The sequence below is a fragment of the Entelurus aequoreus genome, linkage group LG10 (genome assembly GCF_033978785.1).
Source record: "Entelurus aequoreus isolate RoL-2023_Sb linkage group LG10, RoL_Eaeq_v1.1, whole genome shotgun sequence".
NCBI classification, from domain to species: Eukaryota; Metazoa; Chordata; class Actinopteri; order Syngnathiformes; family Syngnathidae; genus Entelurus; species Entelurus aequoreus.
In genome coordinates, this window is record NC_084740.1 from 39547532 (window position 1) to 39567527 (window position 19996).

Sequence of the window (19996 nt, forward strand, 5' to 3'; positions counted from 1 at the left end):
GAGCCAGGATGAAAGATTTGTGGATGAGGAAAGTGCAAGTGAAGGACTAGTGGGGAGTGGAAGCGATTCAGATAGGGAAGATGCTGTGAGAGCCGGGGTGACCTGATATTCAGCTGGGAATGACTACAACAGTAAATAAACACAAGACATATATATACTCTATTAGCCACAACACAACCAGGCTTATATTTAATATGCCACAAATTAATCCCGCATAAAAACACCTAGGTGTTTATTATGCTAGCTCCTAGCTACTAGCTCCCGTCCGTATAACCCGCCAATACAATTCAAACACCTGCACAACACACACACTCACTCAGCCCAAAGGACCGTTCACCTAACCCAAGGTTCATAAAGCTTATATATTTAACCAAAGTTACGTACGTGACACGCACGTACGGGCAAGCGATCAAATGTTTGGAAGCGCGTGGGTGGGACCTGATATTCAGCTGGTAATGACTACAACAGTAAATAAACACAAGACATATATATACTCTATTAGCCACAACACAACCAGGCTTATATTTAATATGCCACAAATTAATCCCGCATAAAAACACCTAGGTGTTTATTATGCTAGCTCCTAGCTCCTAGCTACTAGCTCCCATCCATATAACCCGCCAATACAATTCAAACACCTGCACAACACACACACTCACTCAGCCCAAAGGACCTTTCACCTAACCCAAGGTTCATAAAGCTTATATATTTAACCAAAGTTACGTACGTGACACGCACGTACGGGCAAGCGATCAAATGTTTGGAAGCGCGCGGGTGGGACCTGATATTCAGCTGGGAATGACTACAACAGTAAATAAACACAAGACATATATATACTCTATTAGCCACAACACAACAAGGCTTATATTTAATATGCCACAAATTAATCCCGCATAAAAACACCTAGGTGTTTATTATGCTAGCTCCTAGCTACTAGCTCCCGTCCATATAACCCGCCAATACAATTCAAACACCTGCACAACACACACACTCACTCAGCCCAAAGGACCTTTCACCTAACCCAAGGTTCATAAAGCTTATATATTTAACCAAAGTTACGTACGTGACACGCACGTACGGGCAAGCGATCAAATGTTGGAAGCGCAGCTGCATACTCACGGTACCGCGTCTGCGTCTGTGTATCCAAATCAAAGTAATCCTGGTAAGAGTCTGTGTTGTCCCAGTTCTCTACAGGCATCTGTGTATCGAAGTCAAAGTCCTCCTGGTAAGAGTCTCTGTTGTCCGAGTTCTTCGATCTTGACTGCATCTTTCGGGAATGTAAACAATGAAACACCGGCTGTGTTGTGTTGCTGACTTCCCTCGCAAAATACTCCGCTTCGCACCGACAACTTTCTTCTTTGCTTGCTCAGCTTCTTTCTCCATAATGCAATGAACAAATTGCAACAGATTCACCAACACAGATGTCCAGAATACTGTGGAATAATGAGATGAAAACAGAGCTATTTTGTATTTAGTTTAGTCTTTATTTGAAGGGACAATGTACAGAAACATTAAGCTCAAAGACAGATATGTTCTGTACCAGATTATAGCTAAATAGCTAATTTCCATCTGCAGTCCCTATTGAAGCCTATTGGCTTCAATGGGGGAGCCATACCTCTGTTTCACTGGCTACGTCACGCGCATACGTCATCATCCAAAGGAGTTTTCAACCGGAAGTTTAGCGGGAAATTTAAAATTGCACTTTATAAGTTAACCCGGCCGTATTGGCATGTGTTGCAATGTTAAGATTTCATCATTGATATATAAACTATCAGACTGCGTGGTCGGTAGTAGTGGCTTTCAGTAGGCCTTTAATTGTTTTCAAATGGTGTCTGTAAACGGCTGATCAAACAAAACAGAAGTCATCATCATGGACCCACTAGCTGCGGAAGCTAGCTCTCCAATCAGCTAAACGGACTCAATAACTCCACAGTGACGTTTTGGTGAATTTACAAATCTGAAATAATACAAAAAGAATGTCATTGTAAGGTAATGATACTAACAAAGACACTCGTAAACCTGTTAGCATAGTAGCTAATGCTAACGACCCTGGCATCATTAGATTACCATAGCACATAAAAATGTGCAGAAAAGCCCTCTGACAGACATCACACATGGGACAGCTAGAAGACCAAACGGAAACTGTACTTCCGGTAGGTTTAAACAAAAGTCTAAACAGAAGAGCTATGCAGCCACTGCAACTTCTGCAGTGAGTGAACTCATCCAAAAGATGGCGCCATAGCACAAACAATAACACACCTATTCAGTGTGTTTGTTTGCTTGTTTTAAACTATTTACTTTATAGCTGGCCATCAGCAGGGAAAAATATCCATAAATAAAACTACAGGGTTCAAAGTTTAAGAAAAAGTAGCGGCTTATAGTCCGGAATGTACGGTAATATTGTATTATTTTATGTTGAGAACAAAAAGCAAATGTAGCAGGTTAATCTACTGTTAAAATGTTGGTAACTACTTAAATTGAACATTTCTTCAATCATGAAAATAAGAGTAGAAAGGTTTTCCTCTTATTAATTCAATCTAAAGTGTTGGTTGCACTTTATTCAAATAAGATTTGAACGCATTGACTATTAGTTGTTGTTTACATGCCTGTTTGTATCTATAATTCATTCATACATAATTCCCTCAAAATAATTTACAGGAATATAGGAAACTTCACCTGCAGTCAAGTATCCACTATTTATATATTTTTTTTGCTTTAAAGTTACTGAAGCGATTTCAACTCCCTGAATCGTATTGGCAACCACATTCTGAATCAAATTGTTAAAGCAAATCGTCAGACCCCTAGAAATCAGACTAATTCAGTGCATGGAAACATACTGAATGAGTGCTGTAGAGAGAAATGTCTCTTTTTATACAATCAAATGTAAAATAGATTCGAAACTTCCCCAAAAAAATGCAAAGGCACTTTTTTGTTTGTAGAAGAAGTAGGGTCGAACGGTTCACGAAACCCAAGGTTGAGATCTTACCACGGTTTTCAGTTCAGTTCGGTGTACATAATTGCTCTGCACCGTATTGTAGTGTTTAATTTTTTTGTGCAGATTTTGATTTTTATATTTACATTTTTTTAAATTCTGTCTGTTTTACTATGTAGACTTGTTTTACCAACCAAGTGTGGGCTTTTTGTGTGCTCATCAGCTGGTGGGCGGAACAATCAAATTAATTGATTGACTTTTCTTCTAACTTGTCTTTGCATGAATGTACTATCGAGTGAGCAAGGGTGCTATGTTTTTGACTTGATTTTAAAGGCCTACTGAAATGAATTTTTTTTATTTAAACGGGAATAGCAGATCCATTCTATGTGTCATACTTGATCATTTCGCGATATTGCCATATTTTTGCTGAAAGGATTTAGTAGAGAAAATCGACGATAAAGTTCGCAACTTTTGCTCGCTGATAAAAAAAAAAGCCTTGCCTCTACCGGAAGTAGCGTGACGTCACAGGAGCTAGTATTCCTCACAATTCCCCATTGTTTACAATGGAGCGAGAGCGATTCGGAGCGACAAAGCAACGATTACCCCATTAATTTGAGCGAGGATGAAAGATTTGTAGATGAGGAACGTGAGAGTGAAGGACTAGAGAGGCAGTGATGGACGTATCTTTTTTCGCTCTGACCGTAACTTAGGTACAAGCTGGCTAATTGGATTCCACACTCTCTCCTTTTTCTATTGTGGATCACGGATTTGTATTTTAAACCACCTCGGATACTATATCCTCTTGAAAATGAGAGTCGAGCACGCGAAATGGACATTTAAAGTGAATTTTATCTCCACGACAATACATCGGTGACACGCTTAGCTACTGAGCTAACGTGATAGCATTGTTCTCAAATGAAGATAGAAACAAAAGAAATAAACCCCTGACTGGAAGGATAGACAGAAGACCAACAATACTATTAAACCATGTACATGTAACTACACGGTTAAAAATTCTCAGCCTGGTAAGGCTTAACAATGCTGTTGCTAACGACGCTAAGGCTAATTTAGCAACTTAGCAACCGGACCTCACAGAACTATGATAAAAACATTCGCGCTCCACCTACGCCAGCCAGCCCTCATCTTCCCATCAACAGCTGTGCTCACCTGCGTTCTAGCGATCGACGGCGCGATGAAGGACTTCATCCGTGGGTTTGGCGGCAAGCATCGGCTAGGCGTAGTAAGTAGTCCTTGTTGTGTTGCTGTAAGTATTGTACTTAGCCGCTAATACACCGATCGATCCCACCTACAACGTTCTTCTTTGCAGCCTCCATTGTTCATTAAACACATTGCACAAGATTCACCAACACAGATGTCCAGAATACTGTGGAATTTTGTCGAAGAAAACAAGAGGTTTTTGTATCGGGTCAGATGGGGTACAACCACTTCCGTGGATTTTGTGACGTCACGCGCATAAATCATATCCAAAGGAGTTTTTCAACCGGAAGTGTGCCGGGAATTTTAAAAATTGCACTTTATAAGTTAACCCGGCCGTATTGGCATGTGTTTCAATGTTAAGATTTCATCATTGATATATAAACTATCAGACTGCGTGGTCGGTAGTAGTGGCTTTCAGTAGGCCTTTAAGTATTCATTCGTTTGTATGTTTTTTAAAAAAATTTTAAGTCAGTTGTCCTTCCGGGACCTTCCATCGAGATCGGCAAAAAGAACATCTTTACAGCATTTTATGATTAATAGCACCAAATGCCGAGCGCATATGTAAGGTAAAACACCATCCCAGAGAATCCGGATCTCAGTTCTAAGCAGGAAAACTGTTTATTCGCATTTCTTGCCACGTCAGTTCATATGGTGGATTGCCTCACCTGCCATGATGCTTTGTTCCCCCATCAGGCGCGGCGGCAGCGGCGGCCCCGCAGGCGGCAGAAGGATGAAGGAGCTTCCGACAGAGCCGCCCTACACCGCCTACGTGGGCAACCTGCCCCTCCACATAGTGCAGGGCGACATCGACAAGATCTTCAAGGACCTCAGTATTCGCAGCGTGCGCCTCGTGCGTGACAAAGACACGGACAAGTTTAAAGGTCAGAAGGCGTTCTATATTATAGCCTGGTATTAGGGATGGAACGGTTTATAATAATAATAATAATAATGGATTAGATTTATATAGCGCTTTTCTAGACACTCAAAGCGCTTCACAGAGAAGTGAGAACCCATCATTCATTTTTACAAATCATTCATTCATCATTCATTCTCCGGTGTGAGCGGCACCGGGGGCAAGGGTGAAGTGTCCTGCCCAAGGACACAACGGCAGCGATTTTTGGATGGTAAGAGGCGGGGAGCGAACCTGCAACCCTCAGGTTTCTGGCAAGGCCGCTCTACCCACTACGCCATGCCGCCCCTTTATGGTAAATATTCAAACCTGACACAATTCAGAGCACCTGTGTCGTTCGGATAATAACAATTACAGGAGAAGCAGCAGTTGTTGAGCCTCCTCAAAAGACAGCACAGCTGTTATTAAACGGCGACCGGTGTGGTGCGGGTGCCTGCACAACATGCCGTTTTGCATATCTCCCTGGAGTCCTGCTAGCAGGACTAACGGCTATCCATCGTGCTAAATAGGGCTCGAAAGGGCATGTGATTTCGCAATGCATTGTGGGTGCCGGGTAGACATTTTTGCTGGACATACACTACCGTTCAAAAGTTTGGGGTCACATTGAAATGTCCTTATTTTTGAAGGCAAAGCACTGTACTTTTCAATGAAGATAACTTTAAACTAGTCTTAACTTTAAAGAAATACACTCTATACATTGCTAATGTGGTAAATGACTATTCTAGCTGCAAATGTCTGGTTTTTGGTGCAATATCTACATAGGTGTATAGAGGCCCATTTCCAGCAACTATCACTCCAGTGTTCTAATGGTACAATGTGTTTGCTCATTGGTTCAGAAGGCTAATTGATGATTAGAAAACCCTTGTGCAATCATGTTCACACATCTGAAAACAGTTTAGCTCGTTACAGAAGCTACAAAACTGACCTTCCTTTGAGCAGATTGAGTTTCTGGAGCATCACATTTGTGGGGTCAATTAAATGCTCAAAATGGCCAGAAAAAGAGAACTTTCATCTGAAACTCGACAGTCTATTGTTGTTCTTAGAAATGAAGGCTATTCCACAAAATTGTTTGGGTGACCCCAAACTTTTGAACGGTAGTGTATGCATACTAGTTTTATCTATTTGGCTGTTCTAGTTTTTATTTTTATCTATTTTTTATTATCTTTTTATTTTAATACACTGTAGCACTTTGAGGTTGTTTACTCAATGTAAAGTGCTTTTTACAAATAAAATCTATTATTATTATTATTAAATCAACACACGCACGCACACAGTCAGGGCCGTAACAGGATCTGACAAATACAGAGAATAAAATTAAAAAAAATGTATTGCAACATTTAAAAATAAGCAGATTATACTCTGCTATTGTGACATTTCTGAGTCTCAATTACAGTTGCAAGTTCAAGACGTTAGATAGCAGTGGTGTATAGTTTATAGTTGGCAAATCAGTTCAGTCTTTGCTGTCCAGTCTTTTGTTGCGCCCAAAATAGTGTTAATACTGTAAGTATTATACTTATCACGCACCAGCTGTTTTGATTGTAACGTGCTTCTTAGCTGTCGTCTTCATGAACACATGTAAAATAGCTAATGCTAATCAGTAGCGTGTCACTAGCAAAGCCAATGTATATTAGCATCAAGCTAGCGCATTTTTGGGGAATGTGGAGCCTTAATTTTGAGTCAATTTCTTTGTTGGCATTGAAAAATGCAACAGTGCTACTGGAATGATCCCCAAGTGCCAAAGTCCGAACAACCAGGCGGGAAGTCACATGAACCCACGTACCGTAACATGGCACCATCGGATATCACGTGAATTGATGGACCGGCGTGATTCGGTCGGTGCCAAAACAGTACCGGATTCGGTACCCATCCCTAATTGCAAGCACTAAATGTTAGCAGCTTTGTAACTACACATGACAATTGATCAAAAAATGTTAATTGTGAATTTTTTGGGTATATAGTATTCTGAGGTGTTATAAAAAGAACAACAATGTACACTGGACCAAACCAAAAACCGTGACCACAAACCGTGTTAAGATCCGAGCCGTGGATTTAGTGAACCGTTCCACCCCTTCGTTGTGTACAATACTGTGTCCTCCCTGACATGTTGTTTTTGAACTGTTGCAGGTTTTTGCTACGTGGAGTTTGATGATCTGGACTCTCTTAAAGAGGCGTTAGCATACGACGGCGCTGTGAGTACCCTCAGTTTCTTCATGTCTGAGGTGTGTTCGAGGTGTGTGACGGTCACCACATCTGACCCCGCAGGAGTTAGACGACAAATTTCTGCGGGTGGACATCGCAGAGGGACGGAGACAACCGCGAGGAGGAGGAGGAGCTGGCTTTGGCTTCCCTAAAGACGAGGGCCGAGGTACAAATACAAGAACAAACCAAGAAGGCGTTTGTGATGTCACTCTTTATTTTCATCACATCGCCAGGGAAATCCATGTTGTCAAGTATTGTCGCAGCAAAACTATTTGCAAATGCCTAAATCAAAATATGCGTCTAACCCTGTTGTCACGTGTCTGAGTACTGTGTCTGAGTACTGTGTGTGTGCGTGTGCGTGTGTGCGTGTGCGTGTGTGTGTGTGTGTGTGTGTGTGTGTGTGTGTGTGTGTGTGTGTGTGTGTGTGTGTGTGTATCTTTATCAGTGTTTCCCATTAACTGCCAAGATACCTGTGGCATTGAGGGCGTGGCTATGGGCGTGGTCACCATGACATCATCGAGTAATTTGCATGATTAAAGGCTCAAAAAATGTATACTTACTAATTAATAATAACAGTTTTGTTGTAAACGTCCATCCATCCATCCATTTTACAATATAATTACAACACTTTATGTACATATTTATATACAAATTTGAACAATAAGTTATTCACTGAAATATATTTATTAATTGTGGTTCTTACAAAAAATATATCTTATAAAATATAAAAGCTAAAATGTCTCTTAAAGCTCTGCCCCTTTAATTAGTGCATACTAAATAATTTAACTTTAGCCTACTACTACAACCATATTATTTACCAGCAACATAAAGTGAAACAGAGGCAGAGGTGTCCTGCCACAGTCAGTAACAAATAAACAGAAAACAGTAGTGGTCAAATACAAATAAGGCAACAAGAGAAGTATCCTACACTTCTCTTTTGTAAAGTAAATCTGAACAGCCTATACGGGCATCTACATCAACTATATGATTTGCCTGAGAAGCTGGACAGGACAAAAAAAAAAAAAAAGTCGAAAAATATATTTGTGGCGGACATAATTCTTTCGTGGCGGGCCGACACAAATAAATGAATGTGTGGGAAACACTGCTTATACATGTTGAAACGGAAAATAACTAGATATTAACAGTAAATGAAAAAGTGGATTAATAATCAATTTTTACAGCTGGTCGTTTATAATTTTGACAAAATAATAGGTAAATATATTACACAATATGTTAGTGCATACGTCAGCAGACAAATTAGGAGCCTTTGTTTGCTTACTTACTACTAAAAGACAAGTTGTCTAGTATGTTCACTATTTTATTTAAGGACAAAATTGTTCTTCGATTGCAATATTTTTAATGTACCGTAAGATTTTTTGTTAAAATAAAGCCAATAATGCCATTTTTTTGTGCTCCCCTTTTTTCGAAAAGTACCAAAAAGTATCGAAATACATTTTGGTACCGGTACCAAAATATTGGTATCGGAACAACCCTAACAGACATCAAAATATAGATTTTTTTATAGGACACAAAAATTAAAACACACACAAATCTGATTACACACAGATTGAGATACAGACACACAAGTTGGTACACGGACACATCAGTGGGATTACAGACGCACAGATTGAGATACGCATTTGCAAACAGTTTTGCTACAATAATGTTACTTTGTGTAGTTGTAGTTAGCTTTTTCGCTGCGTTCACTTTCCTCAGAGGTTTTTTTCTTGCCACTTGGTGAAGGCCGTAACCTGCGGCAAGTGTCCTAACGTCTGATTGGCTGACGCACTACTAACACGCAACGGGCTCCTCCGCCTCTTCTGCTCTTCAGCTCCTCCTTCGACTCCTCCGAGTGATCTTTCCACTTGCTAAACTCCTCACCACGTGCTTCCGCTCCCTCTTTGAACCTCAAACTCCTCCCCTCTCAGTCTCAAACTCCCGTGTTGTCTGCAGGCCGAGGAGGTTTCCGAGGCGGCGCCCGAGGAGGACGTGACGGTCGCGAGGACTTCTTCGATCAATCGGGTGGAGGTGCGGACCAAATCAAAAGGGCTGCTGGTCATCAGCCAATCAGATGACAGGACGCTTCTATCATGTTTAGGCATGAAGTGACACATGTGGAGGGGGGGTTGGGGACATGTCACGCTGCGTGAACGTGACCAAACATCAAAGTGCGCGGACTAGGGTGGGGGAATGAAGGTGCATTTCCTAGTGTTGTCATTCAGGTGGTCACGACCTTTGACCCGGCTGCGTCCATCATTCTTTTCACTGCAGCCGGTCTCACTGCCTGACCCGCTGTCTGTTTGCAGCCTTCCGAGAGGACGACTACATGGGAGGGCGGAGTCGTGGAGGCGGCAGCAGTCGTCCCGGTGACAGAAGGGGGGCGGGGCCAGGCGAGGGCGGCAGCTCCATGGGTCGCTTCAGAGAGGGCCCGCCGCCCCGTGGAGCAATGACAGATTTTAGGGAGCCGTCTGAAGGTACCTGTCTTTCTTTTGTCTCATCCAGGGGTGTCCGAAGTGCTGCCCACAGCTAATGTTTTAAAAGTTAAAAATGCTACTACCAAAAGAGAAAAAACATAAAAAGTGGACTAAAAGAGTTCAAGAAAACAAGAAAAATGTTGCTATATTGACTCTTTTTTTTTTTACTTTATTTACTCAGTAAAGAAAGTCCCATTGAGATTAATAATCTCTCTTTTAAGGGAGTTTTGCACTACACTAATACAAAGCTGCCATGCAGGCAGTTTTTTTGGCTTTAAAATTGTCATTGCTCAAAAAATAATAACTTATAATTAGGGATGTCCGATAATGGCTTTTTGCCGATATCCGATATGCCGATATTGTTCAACTCTTTAATTACCGATACCGATATCAACCGATACCGATATCAACCGATATATACAGTCGTGGAATTAACACATTATTATGCCTAGAGGGGGGGGGTTACCCACATATGCGGTCCTCTCCAAGGTTTCTCATAGTCATTCACATTGACGTCCCACTGGGGTGAGTTTTCCTTGCCCGTATGTGGGCTCTGTACCGAGGATGTCGTTGTGCCCTTTGAGACACTTGTGATTTAGGGCTATATAAATAAACATTGATTGATGATTGATTGATGCCTAATTTGGACAACCAGGTATGGTGAAGATAAGGTACTTTTTAAAAAAATGAATCAAACAAAATAAGATAAATAAATTAAAAACATTTTGTTGAATAAAAAAGAAAGTAAAACAATATAAAAACAGTTACATAGAAACTAGTAATTAATGAAAATTTGTAAAATTAACTGTTAAAGGTTAGTATTATTAGTGGACCAACAGCACGCACAATCATGTGTGCTTACGGACTGTATCCCTTGCAGACTGTATTGATATATATTGATATATAATGTAGGAACCAGAATATTAATAACAACCCTTTTGTGTGAATGAGTGTAAATGGGGGAGGGAGGTTTTTTGGGTTGGTGCACTAATTGTAAGTGTATCTTGTGTTTTTTATGTGGATTTAATAAAAAAACAACAACAAAAAACGATACTGATAATAAAAAAAACGATACCGATAATTTCCGATATTACATTTTAACGCATTTATCGGCCGATAATATCGGCAGACCGATATTATCGGACATCTGTACTTATAATCAGCAGATAGATCTAGAAATGTAAGCGTTTAAAGTAAAAAATAAAAAAACAGTTTGATATATGACTTGTTTTGAAAGGGGCCCCTTAAGCAAAAACAGCTTTTCTTACCTATTGGTATCTGCGGTTGGGTCTGCATGAATCCCCAAAATGTAAAATCGAACCGCGGAGGCATTGCGGATATATTTGTAAAACAATCTTGCTTTCCTTCGTACACCTGCCAAATCAGATGTTTGGAATTTGAACAATTGGTGACGTCACAAATTGGTACATCTATAGCAGGGGCGTCCAAAGTGCGGCCCGGGGGCCATTTGCGGCCCGCAGGTCATTTTTTAACGGCCCATTTTAAAATACGATTAAAAAAATTAAAAACATAAAAAGTGGTATGAAAGAGCAAACAGGTGAAATGTAACAAGAAAATGTTGCAATGTTTACTCTAATAACACAAAGCTGCCATGCAGGCTGTTTCTTTCTTTAAAAAATAATAATGAATCAACATCAATGTTATTATGAATTATTGACCTATCCAAGGCTCCAATTACGTCACATTAAATATTCCACTTTGAGATATTTTTTGGGGAAAATGTTGCATATTTTGTGTTTGCCATATAAAAAATTTAGCTGTTTTTTTTTTTTTTAAAGAAGGGCCTAAAAGGAACAAACAAAAAACATAAACAACAATACAACTTATAATTGACGGATAGATCTGAAGTTGATCTCGAGATTATTGTGTTACAAGTAAACTGTAAAAAAAAATTATAATTTATTTTTTAACACTTTGATGAGTAGGACCCTTTTGGTTCCCCAATCATTTTAGTGTGATTTGTTTTTAAGTGTCATCGCTCAAAATATAATAATGAATCAATCAATGGTGCTTTGAGTTATTTACCTTTTTAAGGCTCCAATTATTATATAATCTCAAATGTTCCACTTAACAATTTTATTGGGTGAAAATATTGCATATTGTGTTTTTTTTTCATAAAAAAACAGGGTTTTCTTTGACAAAAAGAGCATACGACTTAAATCTTTAAAAACGTTATATTGACAGATAGACCTAATGTTGATCTATGGCAAGGGTCACCAACCTTTTTGAAACCAAGAGCTACTTCTTGGGTACTGATTAATGCGAAGGGCTACCAGTTTGATACACACTTAAATAAATTGCCAGAAATAGCCAATTTGCTCAATTTACCTTTAACTCTGTTATTATTGATAATTAATGATATTTATCTTTGTGGAAATGCTGATCATCTTAATGATTTCTCACAATAAATATATATAGAAACAGATAAATATCAATATGCAACACTTTATATTTACACTACCGTTCAAAAGTTTGGGGTCACCCAAACAATTTTGTGGAATGGCCTTCATTTCTAAGAACAAGAATAGACTGTCGAGTTTCAGATGAAAGTTCTCTTTTTCTGGCCATTCTGAGCGTTTAATTGACCCCACAAATGTGATGCTCCAGAAACTCAATCTGCTCAAAGGAAGGTCAGTTTTGTAGCTTCTGTGACGAGCTAAACTGTTTTCAGATGTGTGAACATGATTGCACAAGGGTTTTCTAATCATCAATTAGCCTTCTGAGCCAATGAGCAAACACATTGTACCATTAGAACACTGGAGTGATAGTTGCTGGTAATGGGCCTCTATACACCTATGTAGATATTGCACCAAAAACCAGACATTTGCAGCTAGAATAGTCATTTACCACATTAGCAATGTATAGAGTGTATTTCTTTAAAGTTAAGACTAGTTTAAAGTTATCTTCATTGAAAAGTACAGTGCTTTTCCTTAAAAAATAAGGACATTTCAATGTGACCCCAAACTTTTGAACGGTAGTGTATATTTTCTCTAAGTGCACATTTTTCAAATTGAACATTTTCAAATGATCACTTCTAAGACAGTCTTGTGAAATCACAATATCCCATTTTAACTAGCTAGCCACTCACATTTTTTAACAAATCATGAATTACTTTGCACCATGTTTGTACAAATAACTCATGTAAAATACAAAAGTCAACTCTCACATTTTTAAATAAATCATGTCACACTTTGAACTGGACACCAAATCTGTTATCTGTTTCTTTGTCAGTTAGTGAAGACCAAGTCTTTAAAATATTTTCTTGGATTTTCAAATTCTATTTGAGTTTTGTCTCTCTTAGAATTAAAAATGTCGAGCAAAGCAAGACCAGCTTGCTAGTAAATAAATACAATTTAAAAAATAGAGGCAGCTCACTGGTAAGTGCTGCTATTTGAGCTATTTTTAGAACAGGCCAGCGGGCTACTCATCTGGTCCTTACGGGCTACCTGGTGCCCGCGGGCACCGCGTTGGTGACCCCTGCTCTATGGATTTAAAACTTGAAAAATAATAATACTGAATAATGACACATTTATAATATTTTTTTTACCAAAACCCTTTGGGGTCCCTGGGATCAAGCTTGAGTGGAGGCCTAAATGTATATTTTTTATACATATATTGTATTGGTTTTTAAAATAAAAAAATATCAAAATGGCCCCCGCGTGCTTTGATTTTTCAGTGTGCGGCCCTCAGTGGAAAAAGTTTGGACACCCTTGATCTATGGTATAAATATACCCAGAGTGCCTTGCGCGCGTCCGCCATTATAGTCCGTGCTGTTGTCCAGTGTTTCTTGTTGGGCCGCCAAAAAAATATCTTTCTCAGCTGTGGTCGATGTGGGGCCGCAGTGGTACTCAATTGTAGTACGCTTTTCCACCACTTGAGACAGTAATGGCAATCCCAAACAAACAGAAGAATTCTGAAGCTAAAGTCATGGAGAAGTTTCTTAAGCGCACAAATTATGACTAAAGTGATGCTGTATTTTCATTTGCACTTTAAAGGCCTACTGAAAGCCACTACTACCGACCACGCAGTCTGATAGTTTATATATCAATGATGAAATCTTAACATTGCAACACATGCCAATATGGCCGGGTTAACTTATAAAGTGCAATTTTAAATTTCCCGGGGAACTTCCGGTTCAAAACGCCTTTGGAGGATGACGTATGCGCGTGACGTCGCGAGGTCCACGGAAGTGTTTGGATCCTTTTGGACACAATACACAGAGCTCTGTTTTCTTCGACAAAATTCCACAGTATTCTGGACATCTGTGTTGGTGAATCTTTTGCAATTTGTTTAATGAACAATAGAGGCTGCAAAGAAGAACGTTGTAGGTGGGATCGGTGTATGCGGCTGGCTGTAGCAACATAACAAGGAGGACTTTGTTGGATAGCAGACGCGCTAGCGGCGAACTCACCTTGACTTCCTACGTCTCCGGGCCGCCGACCGCATCGTCGATCGCTGGAACGCAGGTGATCACGGGTGTTGATGAGCAGAAGAGGGCTGGCTGGCGTAGGTGGAGCGCTCATGTTTTTATCTGACGAGGTCCCGTTGTTAAGTTAGCGTCGTTAGCAACAGCATTGCTAGGCTTCGACAGGCGTCGAATACACATTAACCGTGTATTTACATGTCCAGTGTTTGGTTCGGTGTCTCCTGATAGTAGTATTGTTGATCTTCTGTCTATCCTTCCAGTCAGGAATTTATTTATTTTGTTTCTATCTGCATTTGAGACAGATGCTATCACGTTAGCTCATGCTAAAGAGCTTCGTCAATGTATTGTCGTGGAGATAAAAGTCACTGTTAATGTCCATTTCGCCTTCTCGACTCTCATTTTCAATAGGATATAGTATCCGAGGTGGTTTAAAATACAAATCCGTGATCCACAATAGAAAAAGGAGAGTGTGTGGATTCCAATGAGCCAGCTTGTACCTAAGTTACGGTCAGAGCGAAAAAAGATATCTCTTGAACTGCATTCTAGTCCGTCACTCTAACGTTCCTCATCCACAAATCTTTCATCCTCGCTCAAATTAATGGGGTAATCGTCAATTTCTCGCTCCTAATATCTCTCGCTCCATTGTAAACAACGGGGAATTGTGAGCAGCACTACCGTTTGTGACATCACGCTACTTCCGGTAGGGGCAAGTTTTTTTTTATCAGCGAGCAAAAGTTGCGAACTTTATCGTCGATTTTCTCTACTAAATCCTTTCAGCAAAAATATGGCAATATCGCGAAATGATCAAGTATGACACATAGAATGGATCTGCTATTCCCGTTGAAATAAAAAAAATTCATTTCAGTAGGCCTTTAATTTGTTGACAGTTTATTTAAGAAACGTATATGCTATTATTATTTATTAATTCAGTTCAAATTTATTTATTTTAGCACTGTGTAATTGTATGTACAGTTCATTTATTTTAAGCCAGTTTTTATAAGTCCTTTCTTTTGCAGTATATTTGATTAGTATTTATTTTTTAAACAGCCTGACCGAAGTCTTGATAATAATTTTTGTGATTAACACATGCTTTCATATAATTTAAAAATGATCATCCTGTTAAACTGTAAGTAGGTTAGACATAATTATTAAATATGATTTAAGTCAAGAGTAAGATTACTAATTCAGTATTATTGGAGTGGGCCCCAAGATGAAAAAGGTTTAGAACCCCTGCTGTAGTCATTAAGGTCCTTTTGTCCTCTATCTTGTTGTGGGGCAGACTGGCTCGTACGAGCACATGTTGTCGTTGCTAATGCAAAGTAGCGTATAGTTCTCACTTATATCTAAAAACTATAACAGAGTGGGCGGGGAGAAGATGCGGTCGAAGTGGAGTCACGTAAATAAACCCGCCCTTAAAACGCTGCATCAGAAAGCGGCCATAAAAACATAATATTTGCAACATTTTTACCAAAGAACCACCAGTTCATGTCATGTAGACCAGTGTTTCTTAACCGAGCGCCCCTTAGAGGGCCGCCAAAAAGTTCCTGTTTCTCAGCTGTGGTCCGTATGGTTGTAATACACATTTCCACCACTTGTGGCAGGAATGACAATATCAAACAAACAGAAGAAGTCTGGCGTGAAAGTCATAGAAGTTTCTTAAGCGCAAAAAAATATGACTAAAGTTTTTATCTGCGCTTTAATTTTATTGAAAGTTTAGTTCATAACTTAAAAGTACAACATAATTGTACGTACATTTATTTTTGTCAGTTATTTATGAGTCTCTTATGATTAGTATTTATTTTTCTAATCAGTCTGACCTAAGCCTAATGTTTGTGTTAAATGAATAATATTTGTGATTACCATGTGCTTTGATATCATTTGACAAGGTTGTAAACTGTAAGGTTATATATAATTATTGAATATGATTCAAATCACGAGTAAGATGACTGATTCCGTGTACATATTTGAGTGGGCCCGGGGTCCCTGTGTAGACAACAAGAAAGTGTTTAAAATGTAGGGGGGGAAAAAAATCATGATATGACCTCTAACACTTTTATGAATGGGGGCCCGAATGCAGCTGAGATAGGCTCCAGCACCCCCCGCGACCCCAAAAGGGACAAGCGGTAGAAAATGGATGGATGGATGGGCCTTTTGGATCCCCGAGAGTGATTTTTTTAAACTCATTGTTCAAAATATAATAATGAATGAAAAGCAATGTTGTTATGAAATATTGACATATTTAAGGCTCCAATTACTTCACATCAAATATTCCACTTTTCACATTTTTTGGGGGGGAACAATAATACATAAAAAGGACCAAAAAATTAACTTTGGATCAAAAGTTGATGTGTGGATATTTTCGCGTTGAAATTAAAATAAGAAAAATAATATACAGCTGTATGACTTGTTAACATTTTATTGACAGACCCTTTTGGGTCCCCGGGACCTTTTAACACTCGCCAAAATTAGAGGGAAGCCCTAATGGTTTCATACTGTAAATATTGTATTGGTTTTAAAAATGAAAAATATCCAAAAGGCGTGCGTTTGGACACCCCTGATGTAATCATCCCCATCTCCTCCCAAGGTGCAACGTTTTTGTTTTGCGTTTCTCGTTGCAGAGGAGCGGGCGCAGCGGCCTCGCCTGCAGCTGAAGCCTCGGACCGTCTCCGAGCCACTCAACCAGGTCGCCAACCCCAACTCCGCCATCTTTGGCGGCGCCAAGCCGCGAGTGGAGGTGATTCCCCAAGAAAAACCCTAAGACTGACGAAGGCCGCCGCGGCCGGTTTGGGGGGAGGGGGGGTGGGGCCTGGACGTTTGTGATAGTGAATTTGAACACGAAGAAAGATATATGCGAAAGACGAGTTGGAACGCCACGCAGCGTCGCGTTCCTTACCCCCTTTTTTTCCTCTTTCTCTTTCTTCTTCTTCCTCGCAGTTGGAGTATATTATTTATTCTTAGAATAATAAGCACTCAACGGGCATCTTGTCAATGCATGTTTGGGTTTCTCAGCCCCGCCCCCACGTCAGCTTACTGTGATGTCACACCTGGTCCCTCCGCTCCCCCCACTTGTCATTGGAAGACGTTAAAGTGCGGTAGTCATTAAACAGAACCCCCCCCCCCCCCCTAATCTTTAAAGATGAACAAATGTTGCTACTTTTGCTCATCGTAGATATCAGCGCGCTTTATTGGCTCCTCCCACTGATGCTCTTCTTATAGCCACAGGGGGCACTCCTGAGTACAATCAGTCTGACGGGAGGCAGCAAAAGCTAGTCCATATGCTACGCTATCTCTATTAAATCTCTGATTTTAATACAAAATGTTCTCTGATTGGTCCACACTGAAGAACACTTTCGCCAGTAGGTGGCGCTACTACACGCCACGTCACAGCACCAGACTTACCTATAATCTGCGCTCTCGTCTTTTCCCTCCTTCCATTTCGCTGTCACTCCTCCCATCTTTTCGTCCACGCTACTTAACATCGACTCGTTTCCTGCCAGACGGTGGCAGGATGGCGGGAGAGAAGAAAGTCAATCTACAATGTTGTCATTCTGTGTTTTTTTTTTTCCCCCCATCCCAGTGACTCGTTTACGGCAGGCGAGCAGACGGCGGAAGGGCAGAAAGCGTTCGTTTCAGTGTGGACCACGAGGACGAAAGACGAGTCCAAATTGTTATTGTGACCTTTTAGAGGACACAAACGATCACTTTTTCTTTTGTTTTTTGTTTTTTTTTACTTTTTCCGCCTTGGACCCTGACAGTCGGGACGTGGTCCTGGTCCAGACCTGGCTCTGTATCTATCTGGTCTTTTGGACCTGGCCTGTCTGTCATCGTTCTGATTCTTGTGTCATGTGTTGCAGAATCTTTCTTACTGTGTACAAAAGAAATAAAACAGCTGTTTTAAATATTTTCTTTTATTCTTTGTGACAATTATGGCAATAAAATGGAATCATCGCACATCAAACTTTTGATGGTTAGATTGTTTCTTGTTGTGCTTTTCTTGACACCCAAACTGCGGCCTGGGAGCATTTGATAACATTACAACTAAAAAAGGGGAAGCCTATGGAGGTTAATTTATGTCTTTATGACAAAAGTTTTTTTTTAAATTTGCGTTTAAATTTTGAGAACTGTTTCTTTTTCCCCATCAAATTATGCTGATGTATTTGTTGAATAACAATGTGTGCGTTTAATTATTCAGTTTGATCAAATTCAATGCAGAAATATTCGTTGCTTCAAAACCAGTAAATTAAGCCCGAAGAAATCGAGCCTGTCCCAGGAACAGCCAATGAGGTGTCAAGTTTTCAGTCACGTGAGTGAATTTCAAAGCAACGAGTATTTCTTTACTGAATTTCAAACACTACATTTTTACTTAATGAAATTGCCAGCAAAATTGTAAATCAGGTACATAAATTAGTTAGTTTATTTTTAGTTTATTATTTCTTCGGTCAATGTTTAACAAAATAAACAGTTTTACATAAACAAACAGTTGTACATTCATAAATGGAAAATGTTGCAGACCGAAAGGGTTTAGGCTGAAGTTGAACACTTATTGCGCCTTACCCTATAAACCAGGGGTCACCAAACTAGGGCCCACGTCCAAAATCAGGCCCGCGGGAAGTCCCAAGTATGTCTTTTTTTATCCACTTTGTACCGTTTGCTACTCACGGTGTCTCCTAGCCGCTCAGGCAAATCATATTGCCTAAAAATGCATTTTGTCATCGATAACGTGACATCATAGCGCGCGCAGAAAGTGCGCCATATATATAATATATATCTAATATATATATATGTATGTATATTTATATATGTATGTATGTATATATATATATATATATATATATATATATATATATATATATATATATATATATATATATATACATACATACAGCCCGGCCCCCGGCCAAATTGTTTTAACCCAATGCGGCCCCCGAGTCAAAAAGTTTGGGGACCCCTGCTATAAACAATGTCAAATACAAGATGAGCTTCCAAAAATTATGAAATGTCCTTTTCACAACATATTATTAATACACATTGTACACAACATAAACACAGTTAAATTATATACACAGTAAAGACTCCTCCCACCCCCATCAAGGACTGTTTTCACTGCTGGACTCTAGAAAGAGGTTCCGCAGCCTCCGAAGCAGAACCTCCAGGTTCTGTAACAGCTTCTTCCCTCAAACCGTAAGACTCTTGAACGCATCATAATTAAATTATCCCCTCAACTCCCCCCAAAATGGATTATCTCGCTGAAATAAAAAAGACAATATAACATACATCCATAAACGTGGACGCATGTGAAAAGTGCTATATATTTATCTGTACAGTAATCTATTTATTTATATATATTTATTTATTTATATATGCACCTTATTGCTTTTTTTTTATCCTGCACTACCATGAGCTTATGTAACGAAATTTCGTTCTTATCTGTGCTGTAAAGCTCAAATTTGAATGACAATAAAAAGGAAGTCTAAGTCTAAATATCCTTGTACACATGTACCTTTGTACCAATTATATACTATATACAAACAATTATACTTCCATTATTATTTATACACATTTAGTTTGTAATCAACATTGATGTCATAGCATTAACTACTGTGTTGATTCAAGAGTGATATATTTTTAAAATCAGTGTCAAAAAACGCTTTCATACTAACGACACAAATTAACCTCCATAATTTATGTGGACTGTTTTTTTTTATATCAAATTATGTTGACAATTTCATTGAACTACAATTTGTGAGTTCAAGCACTCATTGCAGAAATGTTCGTTGCTTTAAAACGAAAACAAAACGTTTTTTTTGTTGAACTTT

General features: G+C 39.4%; 1 protein-coding gene across 3 annotated transcripts in view; it reads left to right on the top strand.

Annotated features, from left to right (window-relative positions):
* eif4h (eukaryotic translation initiation factor 4h) overlaps nucleotides 1-18151 on the top strand; it is a 34565-nt gene extending 16414 nt beyond the window's left edge. The window contains exons 2-8 of one of the 3 annotated variants that reach the window (XM_062060839.1): nucleotides 4844-5031; nucleotides 7185-7249; nucleotides 7323-7425; nucleotides 9213-9287; nucleotides 9566-9733; nucleotides 16799-16914; nucleotides 17758-18151. In XM_062060839.1, the coding sequence (XP_061916823.1) occupies nucleotides 4844-5031; nucleotides 7185-7249; nucleotides 7323-7425; nucleotides 9213-9287; nucleotides 9566-9733; nucleotides 16799-16914; nucleotides 17758-17760 (718 nt within the window). In that variant the 3' untranslated portion in view covers nucleotides 17761-18151. The other 2 variants (XM_062060840.1, XM_062060838.1) reach the window with 2 other exon arrangements.
* Nucleotides 18152-19996: the final 1845 nt, after the last annotated feature.